This window comes from Leuciscus leuciscus (assembly GCF_965113295.1).
Source record: "Leuciscus leuciscus genome assembly, chromosome: 12".
Classification (NCBI taxonomy): Eukaryota; Metazoa; Chordata; class Actinopteri; order Cypriniformes; family Leuciscidae; genus Leuciscus; species Leuciscus leuciscus.
The window spans coordinates 16,452,220-16,472,724 of NC_138736.1; the positions used below are offsets into that span (position 1 = coordinate 16,452,220).

The 20,505-nt window shown below is 38.5% G+C and overlaps 2 protein-coding genes across 8 annotated transcripts in view; one reads left to right on the plus strand and one right to left on the minus strand.

Annotated features, from left to right (window-relative positions):
• ldlrad4a (low density lipoprotein receptor class A domain containing 4a) overlaps positions 1-13,434 on the plus strand; it is an 89,978-nt gene extending 76,544 nt beyond the window's left edge. For all 4 annotated transcript variants that reach the window (XM_082186785.1, XM_082186783.1, XM_082186784.1 and 1 more), the window contains 3 exons: positions 7,531-7,685; positions 8,628-8,681; positions 9,650-13,434. In XM_082186785.1, the coding sequence (XP_082042911.1) occupies positions 7,531-7,685; positions 8,628-8,681; positions 9,650-10,180 (740 nt within the window). In that variant the 3' untranslated portion in view covers positions 10,181-13,434. The remainder of the gene's footprint in view (positions 1-7,530; positions 7,686-8,627; positions 8,682-9,649) is intronic.
• A 1,269-nt stretch (positions 13,435-14,703) lies between these two features.
• Positions 14,704-20,226, minus strand: fam210aa (family with sequence similarity 210 member Aa). Of its 4 annotated transcripts, none has more exons than XM_082186807.1 (5): positions 20,087-20,226; positions 19,750-19,789; positions 18,683-19,072; positions 16,214-16,325; positions 14,704-15,880 (listed from the first exon to the last, which is right to left on the minus strand). In XM_082186807.1, exons 3-5 carry the CDS (start codon positions 19,042-19,044, stop codon positions 15,614-15,616), a joined length of 741 nt encoding a protein of 246 aa, XP_082042933.1. In that variant the 5' UTR covers positions 19,045-19,072; positions 19,750-19,789; positions 20,087-20,226; the 3' UTR covers positions 14,704-15,613. The 4 variants fall into 4 exon arrangements, with proteins under 4 accessions (XP_082042933.1, XP_082042935.1, XP_082042934.1 ...); XM_082186809.1 differs by having other exon boundaries at positions 18,683-19,114; XM_082186808.1 differs by having other exon boundaries at positions 19,750-19,792; positions 20,087-20,211.
• Between the last annotated feature and the right edge of the window lie 279 nt (positions 20,227-20,505).

The following is a 20,505-nucleotide window of genomic DNA, read 5'->3' on the forward strand; positions in this document are numbered from 1 at the left end:
TAATCTAGTGAGTCAGTGTTCAGATTGGATGGGCTCTTACCTTCACATCTCATATTACAGCAGTCAGTGAAGTCACATGCTGAACCCAGTCATAATCATCATGTTGTTGACTTGATGTTTGCAGTTATTCTATGAGTCTCAGCGCTATGTTTAGAAGACATTCTACTGCCTGGACTAAAGCTAGCAAGGTTTAGCGTTCTTTCTTTATGGTTTCCCTCTGTGATAATTTCCATTATCTCTTTGGAAAAGTAGAGTTTGTCTGGGGTTTGGCAGTGTGACACATGCATATTTGAGAGCAATTTGCACTGTGTCACTTGTGTCTGTTGTAAGAGCCACCAAGCCATTTGCCCTCCAATCATTTATGTTGTTCGGTTCATGCAGAGAAGATAAACAAAATGGAGGAAAATTGAGCTTTTAAAATGAAGGTAACTATGGCAATTTAATCTTTTGATCCAAATATGAGGGTTTGGCTTATTGATATCAGTGCAGTTCAGAATATGCAAATGTCTTTGTGTTGTTTCTGCTATTGTGTTGTGTTGTTTCCTTCTCTGCAGCATGTTAACCAATTTAAAATCCAAATGAAATTAAAATTTCCTTTCCTTTCTTAATACATGTTCCTGGTATTGTTGTGCAGTCCGTCAGTGCTTTGTTTGCACAGGAACCAAATGTTTCTATTAGAGCTGAACGATTCTTGACTAGTTGAGAATCATGACTTTTCTTGTTGTTGTTGTTGTTGTTGTTTAAAATAGAGATTTTGAATAGACAACGAAACAAAATAACGTAATTTACTAGAGGTTCTGACAAAATGTTAACAGCTGCAGACTATATTAAAAAACAATTTTTTTTACATTTTGGTTTGAATGAATGATTTAATTACTCACTCATAAAGACTTCATTTGTTTCATTACTGGATAAATCAGTGATTATGAACAAATCTATTGAATGAATGATTTAATGACTTGATTCAAACCCACCTACTAGTATAATGATGTAATTGATACAACCCTTGTTTGAAGCATCAAGTTACTTTCAAAAGGTGACTTCCTCTATTTTGATCGCTATCGTAGTGTTTATCCTAACCATAGACTTTTATCACAGTACTTCTGTGATCATTTAAATTATTATAACAGAAATAATGATACTGTGTGGTTTAAAATACTGTTTGTGAAGCTGATTCATACCTTTACATGACAAATGCTCGTTCTGGGTCAGCAGCAGTGCCAAATCAGATTTGAATGTTCCAGTGTGATCGTACTTGTCAAAGGTTTAATAGACATCCGAATGGTCATTTAGGAGTAAGATCGTGTAGATGTTTGAATTGAGATCACAATCGTTTAACGATTAATCGTGCAGCTCTAGTTTCTATAGGACAATTTTTATTGTATGCAGCATTTGTCTGTTGTGCGTACACATGCGGTTGCATTGTAGAGTGCTTGAAGAGCTCTGTCATGCCGTCAGAACTACAGAGAGAACATCATGTACCAAACACTATTTGATGAAGAACTAAACCCAGAGCTGGGTCCAGTTTCAAGGGGATATGACTCAATCTGCCTGGGCGAACGGTAGTGAGAGGTGGAGGAGGAAGAGAAGGGGGTGTCGAATTGAAGAAGAAGAGGAGGAGAGGGGTGTAAAACAATATTTGTGGTAAGTCGGCGTCACCGGTGGGATGAGATGAGCTGTAGGTTGGGGGTGGGTGTAGGGGGACTCTGTAGCAGGTGGCGTCTGGGCCCAGGCAGAGCTTATCTTGTACAGTCTTACGAGGAGGTTAAATAATTAAAGAAAAGTGGGTGTTATGGCATGGGGAGTCTAGACGTGTCTGGCGCCCTAATGGGGCGTCTCTTTAATACGAGAGCTTTATCTCAGATTAGAGAGCGAGGTCAGTGGCTTGCGCCCTGCTTAGGTGACAGTGCCGCTTTGCTAGCGAGGCACAGATGAACAGCTCCTGCCACTGGCACGATTAAATCACCCTAGTTCTCCATCACACTTCCTGCTATCTCTCCCACTGTGAAGGACCATGCGTTAGATAGCGGCGTTCATTTTTAACTCATTGATTGATTATGGTGTGCCTCAAGTTCGTAGATTTGGCCCGTCTTTGTTTTTTTTGGGTGGCTCTTTGAGTTGTTTTCTGATCTCATTTGTTCCATGAGACTCAGTTTATTGAAGTGTCCTTACTTTCTCTCTTTTCTTTCCTCTGTCTCCCACATTCTCTCAGTCTCTCTTGCACTCCGTCTCTTGCGTTTTTTATACACCTTGTGTGTGAATGGAAAATGTCTGTCACACAAGAAAAGGGCTGCTCTGGTGAAAGACTTCACAAGCTCTCCCTCCCCTTTCTCTCAGTTTCCCCAAAACAGAAAAACGGGAAAATTCCACAATGCTTAAATGCCTCTTTCTTTCTTTTCTAAATAGAATAAGCCCCAGACACTGTTGAAGCCTGCAAATATTTACTGAAATAGCAATACTTTGGTCTATCGTCCTTCCACAGACATTTCTTTTCTGGCTTTCTTTCGTTATTTTGCCCCTTCCACAGCCTCTCATAAAATTACTCATAGTGTTGCTAGGGAATGTTCCAGAAAGGGACATTTACTGCACCAGGTTCAGGCTTCTGTTACGTTCCCACTTTAGTCTAGGGGGTTTAAAGAGGGAGTAACAAATTATGTAACAAAAAGTAAATAAATAAACGTGAGAAATCTCCTCTCCATCTATCCCAGCTCTAATTCCTGTTCACCTTTTTATCCAAAAGGCTACACAACAGCCATTGATTCGCACCTTGCAACAAAAAGGAAACTGAAAGATTATACTTAATGAGTTTCTTTTATTAAAAGGTTTAACCAATATATTTATAAAGCAAACAAAAAAATCAACAAACAAACAAACAAACTTAAATAATAACCAGATCGTCAGGAGAGGGCCAGGCCAAAATAACAAACAAAACAAGGACTTCCTAAAGTTTAAACCCAAATAAATTGCCTAACAAAAGAAACGAAAAATTAAAGACAGTTATCTTACCTCTCTCCCTGACTAGAAATAAACAGGAGAAAAGTTTAGGGATGGATCATCCAAATAAATTGGCGCCCATCTCCCTACACGGTTTTAACTATTTAAACTCACACAGTCTAAATGGTCATTGAACTCAGACAACAGGTTTCACAAAAGAATATAAGTTCTCTTTTCAACAGCAAATCACACAATAATGTCTGGGATAGCTGGAGAGGGATTCTGACGATCACAGTCTCTTTGCGGTTTTATACAGGCTGCAAACAGAAAAGCCACGCTCCTGCTAATTAACATCAGCTGCGGATGATTTGGAGTTTCTGGGTGAAACCTTATGATTGTGTTTCTGGGTGAAACCTGCCGTCTTTCAATCGCACATGTGCGTCTGGCATGTGCCCTTTCCTTTTGTCTGGCATTCTGATGGGACAACTCAGATAACACAGGAGGAGGGGGAAATGCGTCCCCTCTTAAGTTCCCATAATGCCTTTGTTGTCTGGTGAATGCTGTGACGTGGGTGAATGGATGGTTAACTACATTAAGGCTTGTGCTTGATGAAGCAGTGCTATTGTGACTGGTTATGTCCATCTCAGTTTTTCTCCTGTTACCGTTACAACCTGCAGTCATAAGTGCCCACATGGGTGGCTGATGGCTTTATGCATGTCCAGTTTGTGCATGGGATCTACTGGGGATGCTCACTTTTAGTGTTGTTTGTACTCACTGCACCACAAGCTGGCCCAAACTAGAGAGGACGCAAGGAAACTTTCAATGTTTTTCTCTCATCTTCGCTGTCTTGCCATGTCGATGAAGTCACTTGGAAATTAGTCGTTCACCGTGCACACACACAATCTTTCCCGTGGAAATCTGTTGTGTAATGTGTGCTTTGGTAGGAATTCAAAGCCCAGTCTAAGAACTTTTCCTCACTGCTGTGAGTTCAACTGTTGGATCACTCATGACATGATCTCCACATACTGTGCCCGACTCCATGAGAATAGTACTGTACCGGAGAGACATTTGGAGACGGAGCACAGATGGCTGGCAGTGAGCAGCAGTCCCCATTCTCCAGCCTCTCTCTCCCCCTCCTCCTCCACCCTCTCCGTTTCTTTACTCCCAGATCGTGAGAGCACAGCTGTTTTCCTTCTGTTATGAAACTGCGGAGAGGAGGAAACAGGAAATGGCTTCATGAAATATAGATCTGGAGGCCAGACTTGGTTGTCTTTGCAGCTTGTGTGCACAGTATAAAAAAAGAGAGAGAGAAAGGGGGAAAAAGTTTCAGATAGGCTTATGTAATGCCTCCTCCATTTCCTTCAGCTCAGAAATGGAATGGCCTCCACAGAACAGAGCGGTCTCACAGCTTCTAGCACACTTCTGTGCAGCCAGGTCTTTTTCCGACCTTAGAGACGAGGTGACGACTGCTTGAACAACATTCACCGAAGTTCCAGTTTACCTAAGAGTCTGTTAGTGGCTCTGTGACAGGTGTTAGTGCATATCTCCTCTTAGCTATAACAACACAATGGAGCAGCATACGTAGTGGTAAGAGGATTGTGCTGTCTAATCTCAGAGAGTCCACATAAGGCTAACCCGAATTAGCCCAGCTGCCTCTCTCCCTCGCTCTAAGGCTTGCTTTTGTGCAGTTGTTGCCACATTATCACAGCCTGTTTACATTTCTGCCCTGTTGCAAACAGGCTGACGACGGTTTGTTGTGTCTGCTCTGTCTGGGGTTTGTGTCTGTAATCATAACACATTAACAGATCTTCCGGGATGCCGTCACGTCTGACTTAGACTCGAGCCCTCCGATTAGCACAGGGAAGGTTAAACAAAGCTCAAGCAATATGATTTTATATAAGGATTACAAGTTTATGTAACTTGCACTCTTGGCAAAGAGATAAAAAAGAAACCGTTCTGATGACTCACAAGTCACATTGAATTCAGTTGCATTGTTATCCGAGCAGTAGCTAATTTGGCTACAACCAATAAGGACCCGACACACTAATTACACACCTGCTTTTAATGGACCCTAGTAAGGGCATCTATTGTTTGCACATTGGGTCGTTTGGGTCCGAACAAGCCATTTTGAAGGAGGATAGATTGAGGCTACTCTGATGAGATTAGCCTGTCAATTTAGAGAAAACTGTTAGATTGTGTTACAGCGGCAGCGGGCAGTCCTGGATGGGGGAATGGTGCTAGAGATGTGCCTGGTACTGTAGGTTGGCAGAGATTACAAACTTAATATCTCAGAGGTGTGTCAGTTACAACATGTTTGCCCCACCCCCAATCTACCACCAGTTGTCTGTTTCTTGGATCTGGTCCAGGCCGTAATCCGGTTATGGGCAGCAGATTTGGGCCGTTTTATCTCCTATGTTGGGTTAACTCCTGGGATGTGTCTGGTCTCTGGTCCTCTCCTCCAAGCCCTCAACAGATGGGGTCTTGTCTTGCAAGCACTCTCTCCAGAGGAGTCATGGCAAAGAGCCAGCGCCAATGCAGCTTATTTAACAATGCCACTACATGGCCCAACTGCATCCTGGGAACGGCCTTTCTGCTGTAGAGAGAAAGTGATCATGATGGAAATGATAGTAACTCAATTTTGAAACAGCTCTGAGCTCACCTATAGAAACTATTAGCTGGACATCTCAGGATGGATGACTAGTCGTTCAACAACTGACAAGTAGTTTATTGAGATTAATTAAATTAAATTTATTTTCTTCGTTATTTTTTTTAAGATCGCAATGAAAGAAGCAGATATTTTCTTCCATGTTATTTTCCGTTATTTATGACATGCATCCGAATGTAATGGATTAACAAAAAAGAAAAAAAAATTAGGGCAGGGACTTGGTTTTGTGCATTGGTTGTTGATTGGATTTTGAGATGTGGACATTGCAATCAAAAGTGGAGGCAGATGAACGTGAGCTTGCAGAGGCGGGTTTAAGCAAACTAAATTATTGGAGAAGTCCGGCATATGTCACAGAGAGAAGTCTGATGTTTTCACCGAAAGATCCAGCTGTGACATTTTGATTAAACATTAAATATATGTGGACAAATTGTTCACAATAAAACCTATAACAGGCGTTTGAAAAATAGATAAGGTGAGTTTTCATTGCATGCTAACTTTAAAGAGGATGAATTTGAGTTTGTAGCTTCTTGGAGAGAGCCATCAAAGCACACATTTCATTCAGATCTTCTTTCCTACGTAAACCAAAGTACATTGTGTTGCTGATGTCATAGTCGTAGGTTTGAAAATTATTACCCTTAACATCAGTGTAGATTGTGTTAGACAGCTAATGTTGTTTGTGCAAGGGTTTACTTCAGTACCGCAGCTTTGCAGCAGTTTTTCCATTGTCTCAAAACATAAACCTTCATGTGTCACAGTGAATTGTGGGAGTTCCTCAGTGGGCAGCAGGGATAACAAGAGTTCTCTGAATATACGGGTGGCACATTTCTACATGATTTTCATGTGACTGGAGAACAAGTCTGTATTGACTGGGCCCATCTGTGTGTGAAAGTGTGTCGGCAGGGTGGGCTGTGGTTAACAGGAGGTTGAAAGAGAGGTCTACCCTGTTTGTAACAACATTTCTGTTCCCTTTTTTACACTAGTGCAATTTGCTGGAGAAGTCTAAAACAGGATATTAAGAGGAGACTGTCATGTTCATTCAGGCATTCCTTTCAAAGGATTCCCAATACATGTGCCTCTGTGAAGAGGAAGTATGACGAGAAACATAAAATATTAATTCCGTCCTTTGACTGTGTGAGGTCTTCCCATGACATAATCATCAGTTCATAAAATCAGAGCTGTGGCCTAGCAGTAAGTGCACATGCTCTGACATATTGAGCTGTGTTGCTCATGTGGGCAGTGCAAGTTAAAATCTAGCTCGCATCATATCCCCATTATATCCTCTGACCTGTCCTATAAATAATAAAAATGACCCAAAATCTCTTTATCTTTTTCTCCCTTCTTGACTTGATGTAGGTCAGAAAAGCCATTTGAAATGTCATGTTATCACATTTTTGTGGATTAGTCTGTTGCGTAGCTTTTTGAGCCTGTTCCCCACACCCAATCTCAATACTCTCAGAAGTGTTCATTTTATTGCCCCCTGGTGGTAAGAATGAAGAACATGTTGTGCTTGCTGTGTCAATACTTGTATCCATCCATATTCAACTGTCTTATCTTTACGTTGCCTCTCTGATGTTCCTGAAAGCTTATAAATCATTAAGAGTAATCATTAATACTATTTTGAATTACCTATAACCCCTAAAGTTGAATGCCTAACTTGTCTTGCACTGTTTGAATAATATCTTCTGAAATTGTGGGCATTTTTGAGGTTTTGCGTATTTGAATTGATTTATTTGTTGTTGTTTTTTAAAGCAGACAATTACCATCTTAGCAACTGCATAGCATTGCCCTGGCAACCACCCACGACACCTTAGCAGGGAGTTTTGCACAGGGAAACACTACTCATTTTCTATTGAAAATGTAAAAATCTATTTATTTTTTTGCAATTGTGTGGAATATGCAAATAATTTTCTCTCTGTTTTCTTGTCTTGCAGCTGAACTGGAGTTTGTTCAGATAATAATCATAATTGTGGTGATGACTGTAATGGTAGTTGTGATCATCTGTTTGCTGAACCACTATCGGCTGTCGGCCTGGGCCTTCCTCACACGCCACAGCCAGGCCCGAAGACGAGAGGAGGGCATGCAGCCGGTAAGTGTGCGTGTGAATTTTATTCTGAGTGGGTGTTCGTTTGATTCTCCAGTCGCCATGTGTGTCCTGTCTGTGTGAGCTCTGAGTGGGTGTAGAGTTCCTGTTCTTTTGTTTGATCACCATGTGTGTGACTTTGTGACCGTGTTCATATGGGACTCGGCAATGTGCGTGCCAGCTTCAGGGTCTTTGTGTCGGTACACCTGCACAAATGCATAACACAGTTCCTAGGGATGGGTCATGATGGTCAACTGGCTCCATCAGTCAGTTTTTTTTTTTTTTTTTTTACTGTGCATTATAATCCACAGGCCTGTTTTCTGTGAGGAAAATGAATGGGATAAAATGAAATGAGGTAATGAATATTTCATTAATAAACGTCTTACAGTGGACACAATGCTAAACCAACCTAATTATATAGGGTTTCTATTAGTCTAACTAGTCTTTCAGGCAACCCACGGACTAGTCGATTTTGGATTTACGTAGTTCTGCACATCCCTGGTTGTTCTTTATGTTGATTTACGTCCTGTAGTTGGGAACGCCAAGACAAGCTTGTCTAGACTGCAGTCCATTTCACCTCCTAGCATGAGAGAGAGTCGTAAAAAGATAGGAAGAAGGTGACGATGTGATTTAGCAACAGATGCAGAGCATGAAAGGAACCGAGCTCTTAAATTTAGAAACAAGCTCATAAATTTAGAGAACAGCACATTTTCTACAGCTGCATTCTCAGAGGCCACATAATTTACCAGCAGCCCTGAATTAATAATACATGATATATTATTGTATTCTCATATTTACTGTATGTACATTTAGATCAAGTATTCTGATGTCTGGAGCAAATTTGGTTTTCTAGCCAAACTCAAAACTCTAATGCATCAATTGAAGTTGTTTTTAATTTGATGTCTTTAATGCATGACTCACATCGGTCCTCTCTCTTCTGCATCATAGGACGGCTGTGCATGGCCAACAGACAGTTTGGTGACGCAACAAGGAGCCACTGAGGTTAGTCAGCTGACACGACCTATTATTCAGCCTTTCTGCATATTGTTATTTATTACTCTAATGTTGTATTGTCATGTTTAGGGCTGGGCAACATAGCTAAGAGCTAATAGCTCAAAAAGCTCAATATTGTTAACACTTTCAAAGACAGTTAATCTATTTCAATATTTATCTATTTGCTCTGAAATTACTATATTTTGCACTAAATAAACACATTAGTATTATTTTTATTTATATACAACAGTATAACACTGCATAATAATAAAGATCTGTTTGGCAGTTTTTTTGTTAGTTTTTTTTTTTTATGTACACTACTGATCAAACGTTTTGGGGTCAGTAAGATTTAAAAAAAAAAAAAATTATACTTTAATTCAGCAAGGATGTGTTAAATTAATTAAAAGTGACAGTAAAGACATATTACAAAAGATTTCTATTTCAAATAAATGCTGTTCTTTTGAACTTTCTATTCATTAAAGAATCCTGAAAAAAACTAATGTATCAATATTAAGCTGCACCACTGTTTTCAGCATTGATGATAAGAAGAAATGTTTCTTGAGCACCAAATCAGTGTATTACAATGATTTCCAAAGGATTATGTGACACTGGAGACACAGAATGGCTGCTGAAAATTCAACTTTGCCATCACAGGAATAAATTACATTTTAAAATATATTCAAATAGAAAATAAACATTTTAAGTTATAATCATATTTCATAGTATTACTGTTTTTACTGTATTTTTTATCAAATAAATGAAGCATTTGTGACCAAAAGAGACTGTATGAAAAAAATCATACAAACCCCAACCCCTTTTGACAAGTATAGTATATTGATTGTATAGTTAATTTATTGTGTGATTATTCTGGCTGCATGTTTACAAAAACATTTTTAACTTTTTATTTATTTATTTATTTATTTATTCCTAGGTTAAATTCTAAAGGTTTAATTGAATATGTTGTTCTCTGTGTTCAGGTGATGTATGGGCCACGGAGCGGAGAGCGCTTCAACCCACCTTCATTTATGCAAAGGGACCGATTCAGTCGCTTCCAGCCCACCTACCCATACCTGCAGCAGGACATCCACTTGCCGCCCACCATCTGCCTGTCAGATGGCGAGGAGCTGCCGCCCTACAAGGGCCCCTGTACCCTGCAGCTCAGAGACCCCGAGCAGCAGCTCGAGCTCAGCCGTGCATCCGTTCGCGCGCCCCCCAACCGGACCATTTTCGACAGCGACCTGATAGACGTTTATGTGCACGGAGGCGGGCCACGGCCCCCAAGCAGCAACTCTGGCAAGAGTGCCTCGAACTCGCACGTGGAGGGGCCGCCGCCCACCTATAGCGAGGTGATGGGTCAGACGTGCCCAGGCTCCGCCTCCTTTCTGCACCAGCACAGCAATAATGCACCACCCTCCAACCAGAGGACAGCCAGTCGCTCCCCCCAGCCTGGCGCAAGCACAACCCTGTTCGTCAAGGTTAAGGAAAGCCGGCGAGACAAACCCGTGTGACTAGGAGGCATGGAGAGGGCCATAGAGAGTGCGTGCCATCATCTGTGCTCTCTGGTACTTCCTCCTGGACCTAAAGGGGAGTGGCTTCACTGTTAGACCACTCCCCTTGCACAATTTGAATTGAATATTGCGGAACCAAGCTTACAAAGTTTATTTTTTTGTATTTTTTTGTTTAGTTTTTGCTAGAACTTCGGGGCCTTGTATGGATGTTTGGGCTCCTTGGCTAAATCTCTTTTTTTTGTTCGGTTTTGTATGCTTTCATGTATTTAAAGAACACGCGTGTTGGCACAGATTGTTTGTGTGAGAGACCACATAGGTCATAGGATTGAGAAATTTTCTATTCTTTTGTGTGCATTTCCAGGACTTGTGCACAAAAACTGTTCATAATCAATCAAAATCCAAATTGAGTGCCATGATAAAATCTTAAATCTTGGGGATGTGACTTACAACAACAACAACAACAACAACTAAAGTCTTTATGTTGCACTTATTCTCTAAAGAGTAGAAACAGCAACCCTTAGTTAGTTTTTATATGTCAATCTGTCACAGGTCTTTGATGGTTCCTGGGAATTATTTCCTTCCTTTTTATGTTTTTCGTTTTCCTGAAATGGAGATGTAGAACTCTGATCCAGCCTAAAATCTCTACAAATGAACTGCATCATGGCACTTATTTAAAGAAAAAGGGTTGTTCAAATTCCAGTTCACTTTTTCCACTGACCAAGTGAGAGATATTGGCATGGATATCTGCAGATGGAAGTCACGACACATACGCCACTTTCATTCTGTCGAGTAGCACTTTAAACTTACGTCACTTCAGCATTGTCATGGGGTCCAATGGAAGGGAATCATGGGAACTGTAGTCTTATGCACATCCTGTCCCTTTCTGAATGAGTGTGTCATACTGTTTGTTTTCCACTATAAAAAGCATGCGTATAGTTTTTTTTCCAGTTATCCATACTATACTTTTAGTTCACAATCATATATGGATTTCATATTTTATCCCTTATTTTCATCTCCTGGAATGCCGTTTTATTCCAAGGCAGCACAGGAACACATTTTGTCTGTTATTTGTCTGTTTATTCAACACCAGTATTTATTCTTTTATCTGTTCTGAGATTTTCATCCAAACAAAAAGTGTACCAATCATGACGAGGTACATCCCGCTTTTTCCTTTCTTTATTTGAAGTTGTATTCAATCATCACCACATCCACATGGCACACATTTGGAATGCTTTCAGACATGTTGATTGTGTTTTTGATCACATCTGAGCTTTGTAAACCATCAGTCTTTGGCCTTCCCTTAAAAAAAGTACCATAGAAAACCTATTTATTAACTAGCTATTTATTAAAGTGACCAGTTTGAAAGGATATTTAGTCAAAGTCAAAAATAGGCTTTTATACAACCTTCTTAACCCTTAAATAGCAAGATTCTACTATCACCCATCCGCTTTGGCTCCGAAACGGCCTCCTGTCATAGGCTCTGCTTCTGTCACTCATTCTGACCACGCAGTTTGAGTTCGTACTGTATTGCTGCTGCTGCTATGCGCTGCTACTGCTACTGCTGCTGTTGTTCGTTCGGTATGTAGGCCTATGTCCGCTTCCCCATTACTTTATATTTGCTTACCAACCGAGACATAGATGTTTGTGCTCCTTTTTTCTTTTCTTCGTTAACATTAGTGCATTTCCGCTGTCATAGTCGTGCTAGGAAAACAAATCCAAATGTATTTTTTACATTTGCAGCCGAGAGGTTTGCATGTTACTATTTACATGAGCAAATTCGGTGCCTAACAGTCATGTTTAAGCAGACATAGAAACCCACTTGCACTCAAAAGTCCCCACCTTTGTTGTGCCTCACTTCCTATGGTGCTTCTTTCAGTAGTCGGACTCTGTTTATTTGTACGGTGCTGTATATAACTTGAATATATTATGCACATATCCTACCCAATGGGTAGAAAACCACAAGAAAGCATTGTTAATACTGTAATATAATGTATAGATAATATTAAAAAGAAAACTTTAACACGGTGGCATCAAGTTTTGTGAATGCCTTCAATTGTGCTTTGTCTTTTTTGTAAAACAGAGTAATGTTTGCAAAGAGAAATGCTACAGTGTGGTCACATAAATACAAAAAGACTTCTTATATATTTTTTTCCTATACAGTAAATGCAAATCTGTTATGTGATTAAAATATTCTGAGGCAGTTATATAAAGGATAACTAGCTGCTGCTTTTGTAACTTCCAGAGAAAGAATTATTATGCCAGCGCTTGTCATTTTATTTATTGAAATTTATTTTGTGACTGCTATAGCTGTTTGGACGTGTATTAACCACGCTCGACCGATCACAGAAAATAACTCGGCATGACGTAATTGTACCGTAGTTATCGAAACGAACGGAACCGACTGCCGACTTTTGGGCTCCCACGAGGCCTTTTCTCCAGCCCGAGAGATGGTTTAGTGGTTCATATCAAATAGAAGCTCAGGGTGAGGCTTTATTGGATCGGTGAGACATCCGTGGGAAACGGTTAACATTTTGTTCTTTTTTTAAATGCACATAATCGAGTTGTGTGGTATATAAAAGAGCATCAAATGCATACATGAGAACCCAGCCCATAGCTGATTGTTACTGCATGTTCATGTTGTCATTTTCCTCGGCATAGCAGTCTCGCTCCGCACCAAAAGGATCCGCCTCTCCAGAACACTCGGTAATTATTCCCTGTAACAGTTACCCGCTTGAATGAACGAATCAACGAGTGAATGACTGACTGACGACTTTGACGTGTGGCTGTCTGGCTGACTTCAGCATCTCGTTCCATGGATCTGGAACTCCGACGAATCCACAGCACTGTTCATCATTGGCCTTGAGCGAGATCACAGGACTATGAAATTTTGGACTACAAACTTTTTTTCCTTTCTCTTTTTTTTTTCTTTTTTCTTTTTTTTTTAAACAAGAAAACAGTTCAGTGAGCGAGGAACACTGCTGTCCTTACGCCTTTTTATTTTTATTGTTCTATTTAATTGTGATGTCAGCGGTTTTCAGTTTGAGGTCTGGTAATTGCAATACTTTTACAGGAAAAAGGTGACTAAAAATGATTTAAAAAAAATTCATAAAAAATAAACACACGGGGAAAAAAACTAAATGAAACTATTGCTCAAAGATACTGTTGTAGTCCCTCATGAAACGATTCCACGCTTGTTCTTTCGCTGTCATCAAATGGCTAGAGAGAGCAATTAAAGTTGAGGAAAAGAACCAGAACGAGTCTCTTTTGTGCTTTGTGTTTGTCATTCTGTTATACTACTGAAGGCGATGTGAAGCTTTCCTTTAAAGGTGAAAAAGGTTTTCCCCACAATAAATAAAATGATTCAGAATTTAAATAGGCATAGTAAAAACAAAGCAAAAAAACAACAACAAGGAAACTACACATTATTTTAAACTCAAGTTTAAACAGTCAAGCTACCCTAGTTTGCAAATTATTATTATTTTGCCAAAGTTTGAAGTTTACGTTTAAACTTAACTACGTTTAAATAGCCTATATCATATCAGACTTGTTTCACAATATAGCCTACTATGATTACCAATTTTTTTGTTTTGTTAATTTGGTGAATCAATTTTACACTTAAAAAAAATATATAAATTTTTTTCACATACATTTTCTAAATTTAATAGTAAAAAGTTAGTTGGTCCAACTAATGCTGTCGGAAAATTCCTACTTCCCACTTTTGAAGTCGTGATTACGAGCTCATCGCATTCGAATTTTGACTTGAGAGGGCGTTCATGTCCTAGGAACTATGCAACTATAGACCTTATTCAGAGCAGCGCCATGACAGGTATGAAAGTGAGGCTGTGAGGGATAGACTTACCGTGTTTCCAATCCGCTTTAAAAAGCTGTATAAAGCTCCTAGATTACTTAGAATTTTCCACAGCTTGTCGGGAGTTTTTTGTCAACTGAAATTTCTTGGAAAGATATTTTTCTAGTGTTTCATGAGCAGAACAATCCAAAAACACATTAAATAACAGTACAGCGGCAGCCCATTGAATAGATGAATGTCTGTCCCTCACAGCCTCGCTTTCATTCACATTAAAAATCAGAGATGGCGAAAAATCAGAACGACCTGTGAATAAGGTCTATAGGGTTTACGATCATTTCGATAGCACGTGAAGGCAGCTCAAGTCAAAATAAATTAACTGTAGCTGTAGGTCTACTTCTCTCCAAAAAAATTAATAAAAAAAATGCTGAGATGACTAGCCTACAAAAATGTGCTTCCTCCTCATGGGGTCCTTCTTGTTGAGATCCAATGACCAGTTGTGCCTTACAAATTGGACAGATTATCACTTCCAAACAGCTCTGGTAATAAACCAAGTATTCACGCTGAAAACTGCCAGTATAAAAAAAAATATAAAACACTGCACCTTTATATTTTGATTTCACTGGTGATCATTAATCATCATGAGTAATAAATGTTCTTTTAAGTGATGTGTTCAATGTGCATGTTAAAAAAAAACTCAATGTTTAATACACACATTAAAACACTATTGTTTATTGTTACTGTTGACAGCCAGGTGGAACATCCTTCAACAGACAAAAAGGCCTCGAAGTCCCATCAAACTTAAACAGTCCAAGTGCTGCACCAGTAGAGACCTTTGCTGTGGAATAATCACCTCAATTATCAACCTTCATTTCAAGCAAAAACAGGGCTTTGAAAAATATGTGACAGTACCAACTGAAAATAAAGGTTGCATAAATTAAACATGAATATGGCAGGAATCTACTGAATTTGAAACAGGACGTAAAGGCTGTTGATGATTTGCAGAATGACTGTCAGGACAATTTATGATTTTTTCCCCCTGCATTATAAGCAACGGTACAAGTTGTGTTACATCTTAACGTACATTTACAACTTTCTGACAAACACTACTTTGCATAACTAAAGTTACAATCGATTTTCAAGATTTTACAATGTGACCATTTCATTCTCAGTAACTTGTATGACACGTCCGTACTGTTTTCAGTCCATAACTTAAACATTATTTAACATATGTGAGAATTGAAAGAGGCAGTGCTATTTGTTAGGGAACAAAGCATTAAATATATAATATTGGGCACATTACACCTTCTGTTCTCTTTAGAAAACACACTCTCATCCGTTAAAAGGTATTTCAAGTTAAGTCCAATGCCTTTTTATTGACTTTTGTGCTGTAATATTTTATATCTAAAATCTATGGTCAATTTATAAATCATAATACCACATTTTTTGTAATAGTTTAGGCTATTACGTGAACAGTGAGTGTAGAGCATACAGCCTACATTATATTTTAAAAATACTAAAGACAGCTTGCTTTCCTTAAAGTGTATTATATTGTTAAATAACGTGAATCTTCATGACATTACGGGAAGATAAAGTCACTTCATGACCTTTCGTAAATGTATATAAACCTATTCCTTTTTCTTTCGGAAAGACACTTTGTCTTTGGTTTCTTGAAGTTTTTCGGTGAACTTGTCTTTCGTTTCCTCCATTCTCTCGGATAAACGATCCTTGGTCTCTTCCATTTTCCCAGAGATCCTCTCTTTGGTCTCCTCCATCTTCTCCTGGAGGTATTCCTTCACGGGCGGAGGAGTGGACATGTAGCCGTGCTTCCTCAGGTACTTCACGGACAGTGACGTTCCTCCTAGAGTCGCGGTGTACCTCGCGGGTGTGGCAATCTTTAGGAGATCAAGAAAATTAAACCAGCGTCACATTAACTTGAACTGAAAAGAAGTTTGTTCATGTAGTGAGTGAATCTCACAAGGTTTGAAGTCAATTACATTCTAATTCGTTCAATTCAGATGAGCTGTCGTGTGGGTGAAAAGATTCTGTCTGAAAATGCTTTTTATTTATTCAATTTTATGATACAAATTGTCCAGGAAAACTGAACCTAAATTCACTTAATTTTGCTTGCATCTCGGTGATATTAATAGCTTAAATTATTAATTATTAGTAAATTAGTAAATCATTTTATTTAAACAATTTATTTATAAAAAAATAACTTAGCCCACCTTGTACATGGCATATGCCGTCAGTGCATAGCCACTCTGAGAGTTCTCCAGGAGTTTCACAACCTTGTCAGGAAACCCAACATACTCAAGAAATGGCACCAAATTCACTCCTCTAAACAAACAAACAAAGAGAGAGAGAAAGCAAGCATATTATTTATTTATTTATTTACTTATTTTAATCAAGTCTTAAAGGGTTAGTTCACCCAAAAATGAAAATTCTGTCAGTAATTACTCACCCTCATGTTGTTCCAACCCCGTAACCCCGTACGTCACACGCATCACACACATGACCAGCATCGGCCAACAGTGAGCCTACGTGGTGACGTACAGCACAGAAGCGCTGCGCTGTTACACTACGTAAATTCATTCAGGCCCACACAGACGAAAATGAATAGTTGAATAAAGTCATTATTTTTGTTTGTTTTTATGCGCACAAAAAGTATTCTAATCGCTTGATAAACTTATGGTTGAGCCACTGTAGTCACTCGGACTATTTTAACGATGTCTTTAATAACTTTTCTGGGCTGGCAAGTTTCGATCCCATAGAGGCCTATGGAGGAGTGAGACAGCTCTCAGATTTCATCAAAAATATCTTAATTTGTGTTCCGAAGATGAACGAAAGCCTAACAGGGTTGGAACAACATGAGGGTGAGTAATTACTGACATAATTTTCATTTTTGGATGAACTAACCCTTTAATTTTCTTAAAAGGACAATTCACCCAAAAATGTATATTCTGTTATTCACCCACCCTCATGTCATTCCAAACTTGTATGACTTTCTTCTGTGGAAGATTTTTGACAAAACATATTTGAAGAATATTTTGCTGACCATTGACTTCCATTGTATGAAAAAAAAAAAAAAAAAAACCATAACAAAAAATACATTTTTAAAAAAGAAAATCTTTTATGTTCCACGGAAAAAAGTAAGTTTTACAGGTATTTATGACACAAGGGCGAGTAAATTATGACACTTTTCATTTCTAAGTGAAATATCTCTTTAAGACCATCATTAGAGAAAAAAAAAAATTCTTAAAGGGATAGTTCACCCAAAAATTCTATCATTCATACCTTTAAAACGTACTTTTTTCGTGGAACATTTTTCTTCATAATATTCATATTTCATATTCAATGCATTTATTTCTTCTGCTATGGGTATATGGAAGTCAATGGGGTCCATCAACTATTTGGTTACCAACATTATTTAAAATATCTTCTTTTGTGTTCAGCAGAAGAGAGAAATTCATACAGGCTTGGAACAACTTGAGGAGTAAATGATGACAGAATTTAAATTTTTGGGTGAAGAATCCCTTTAAAACCTGTCCTGAAACACAATAAAGAAACAGCTTCAAAAAAACACATCAATTTAATAAGCAGACATTTTTTTTTGTCTTTTGGTAACTGAGATGAAGAATGGGTATTAAAAGAATGAACTATTTAGAGCAAACAACAATTGTTTTTTTAAAAGTATTTAAAAAAAAGATCCTGAAGTACTTGATATAAACTTAATACAATACTTAACATAAGAATCAAATGTTTAAACAGCTAAAATATTCAAGTGTGAAGATTAGTGGGGAACGTATGACAAGGCAAGCTGATAACTCAGAGCTTCTCTGCAGAGTGAAGTCATGGTGAATGAAATAGCCCATATTCAAGCATCCATTACCACCTCCCACATTTCTGAAATGTCTAGACAGTGGTGACCCACATTCAGCCAGATGTATTGCAGAGTAAACATTCCAGTGTGCCATTTACCTCAATCCAGCATACGCCATATACAGACAGAATGACCGGGCAAAAAGAAAATTACCTATATAACCCCACAGACACCTGGTCAACAGATTACTGCCTGAGAACCAACACCTAACTGACTTTTACAATGTATGAAAATCTGACAGACATTCCTTATTTATCGGTTTGTTTTGTCAGAATTTAACTTTATGTTGTGCTTCTTTGTGGGATACTGGTCATATTTCTTCTTACTTTCTTTGACTTTAATAAACTAGTATGAAATATCATCAACAACACACTGATATATCTGGCAGGCCGATATATTAATACAGAATATATTTATATTTAATTATGTATACATATTTAAATCATATTACATGATTTTTTTCGTGAAAGACTTTTTGTCTATTGTTATTTCTTATTAAAATATGATCAATTTTATCATACCATTTTTTTTTATAACTGGTCATTAGCCCCCTATCCTCTCTACATATCACAATATGGCTTAGTGTGTTTCTCAAAGTGATTTAAATAAATATATGCATTGTGTAATTCAAAGTGAAGCACCGCACTGTGTACATTTACACGTGAACAGCTCATGATCCAGTTTTTCCAGCGTCTCGGTTCTCAGTTAATAGTTAGTGGATTTGACTAACAGGTTATTATTGTGGATTGAGTTACTCTGAGCCATCTTAGCCTCTAACCTAAATGAACATAACTGTGATCCATCATCTACTTACTTCATTGCAGCATAATAAAATGTACCGAACCACACTGTAGACGTCAACAGGTGCACAGGGATCATGACTTTGCCGTACTGCTTAAAGGTTTTCTTGAATCTCTGAATGATGCCGATGGATTTGTCCTGCAGAGGGTCTGGATCATCCTGCACTGGAGCTGAGTTTACCAGATGATCACTGCTGGTGTTCTTCTGAGAGGCCGGAGAGCAGAGCGCACTGGAGCTGCTGAGCCATCGTGCGTGTTTCCAGCACTGCTGGGTCGGGGGATGCAGTCTCTGTGCGGTCCGGCTACAGGACGGAGGACAGATCTGCAGCAGGACAGCAGTCTGCCTGAAGACACTAGCACACACAAACCGCTGCATCGCAAAACAAGCTTCTTCTCCCAAGGGTCTGTCAGCATAAAAACAAGTAGACAGTCTGACAGGGGCCTGACTGTGGGCGCAAGACAATGGATACATACATCTCACCAAAAATCCAAAAAGAATTCTAGACAGATAAAACAGATTGACAAAGGATCCTTAAATAGATGGCCAGTAGTACTAAAGATGCACAATATGCAGTAGGGTGCAAAAGCTTGAGACCACATTGAATTTATAATTATTTGATTTAAATCCTGAAATATGTTTTAAGGATTAAAATAAATAAAAAGAAACATGAAATAAATTATACATTTTTACTAAAATTATTAAAAATTATATAATTGAAGAAATCTGTGACACTAATCATCTACAGTATGTAATTTAAAATAGAGGCGTTTAAACCTAATTTTTTCAGACTTTCCGACGCCACTGCATCTGTGAGCATCTCAGTATCTACCATAATTCACCTTTATTTAATTATTTTGGTGCTACATTGATATTGGAAGCACAAATATTTACATGCATAATGTGTATTAATACTAATAAACATTTGTCCATATTTTCTACTGTACATTACAATGTGCTGACACCTGAATTCAATTGAAGCATGGGATTTCACTTATTTTTTGGATGAAAACAGGCAAACCCTGTACATTAATAAAAAAATATCGGGTATCATATCAGTTTGACGTGGATTACTTTCTCTACCTTCAATATTCCATCGAGAATGACGTCACTGGTGCTGGAACTGCTGAAAACATTAAGGGAAACATAATCTACACATGCTCAATCACATTCATAAAGAAACTCTGGAAATAATCACAGACTAACCTCCTAAAAATCGTATTTAAAACTCAGATATATTAGTATAACTTGTAAAAACACATGTGTGAAGTATCCTACGATAGGCACCAAAAGTGAATCAGCTAGCATTGCTAAGGGATGTCTACTGTCTAAGTTAATCTACTAAACGAATCAAAGTTTCACTCGTCCTCCTGTCTAAACATACAGAAACGATACTAGAGAAATATGCACAGTTACATACATGAGTGACTAGATCCGGCATGATGTGATTTTCCCACTACAAACACTTTCATGTCCCTTCTGTCATTCACAACTCCCCACAAGACGCAGCAACATTACACATGGTGACTGTGCTCGCACTGTGTTGTGGGAAATGTAGTACAGTCGAGCTATGGAGCTTTTCTCCCCGGAGCAATGTTTCTCTCTGGAACTACATTTCCCATAATGCACGGCAACGTCGCGAATGATTAGTCTTTGACACGTGCTTATGGACGTGTTTTAATACAAAATAAATGAAGATACGTTAAAATGCGGTGATATGTAACTTATGTGTATGTGGGGAACAAATACGAAAATGTTCGTAATTTATTTAAAGAGAAAAAACGATTTCCTCCTGTTCTAAATTTATACCATGTATGTAACGTTACTCTATCTGTCTAT

What these genes read in the sequence shown, in the direction of transcription:
- fam210aa (XM_082186807.1), bottom strand. Translation starts at nt 19,044, where the DNA reads ATGCAGCGGTTTGTGTGTGCTAGTGTCTTCAGGCAGACTGCTGTCCTG. An exon ending in TTTTATTATGCTGCAATGAA is followed by an intron (nt 16,326 to 18,682) that starts GTAAGTAGATGA and finishes TTGTTTGTTTAG; the next exon opens with AGGAGTGAATTTGGTGCCAT. An exon ending in CGGCATATGCCATGTACAAG is followed by an intron (nt 15,881 to 16,213) that starts GTGGGCTAAGTT and finishes GATCTCCTAAAG; the next exon opens with ATTGCCACACCCGCGAGGTA.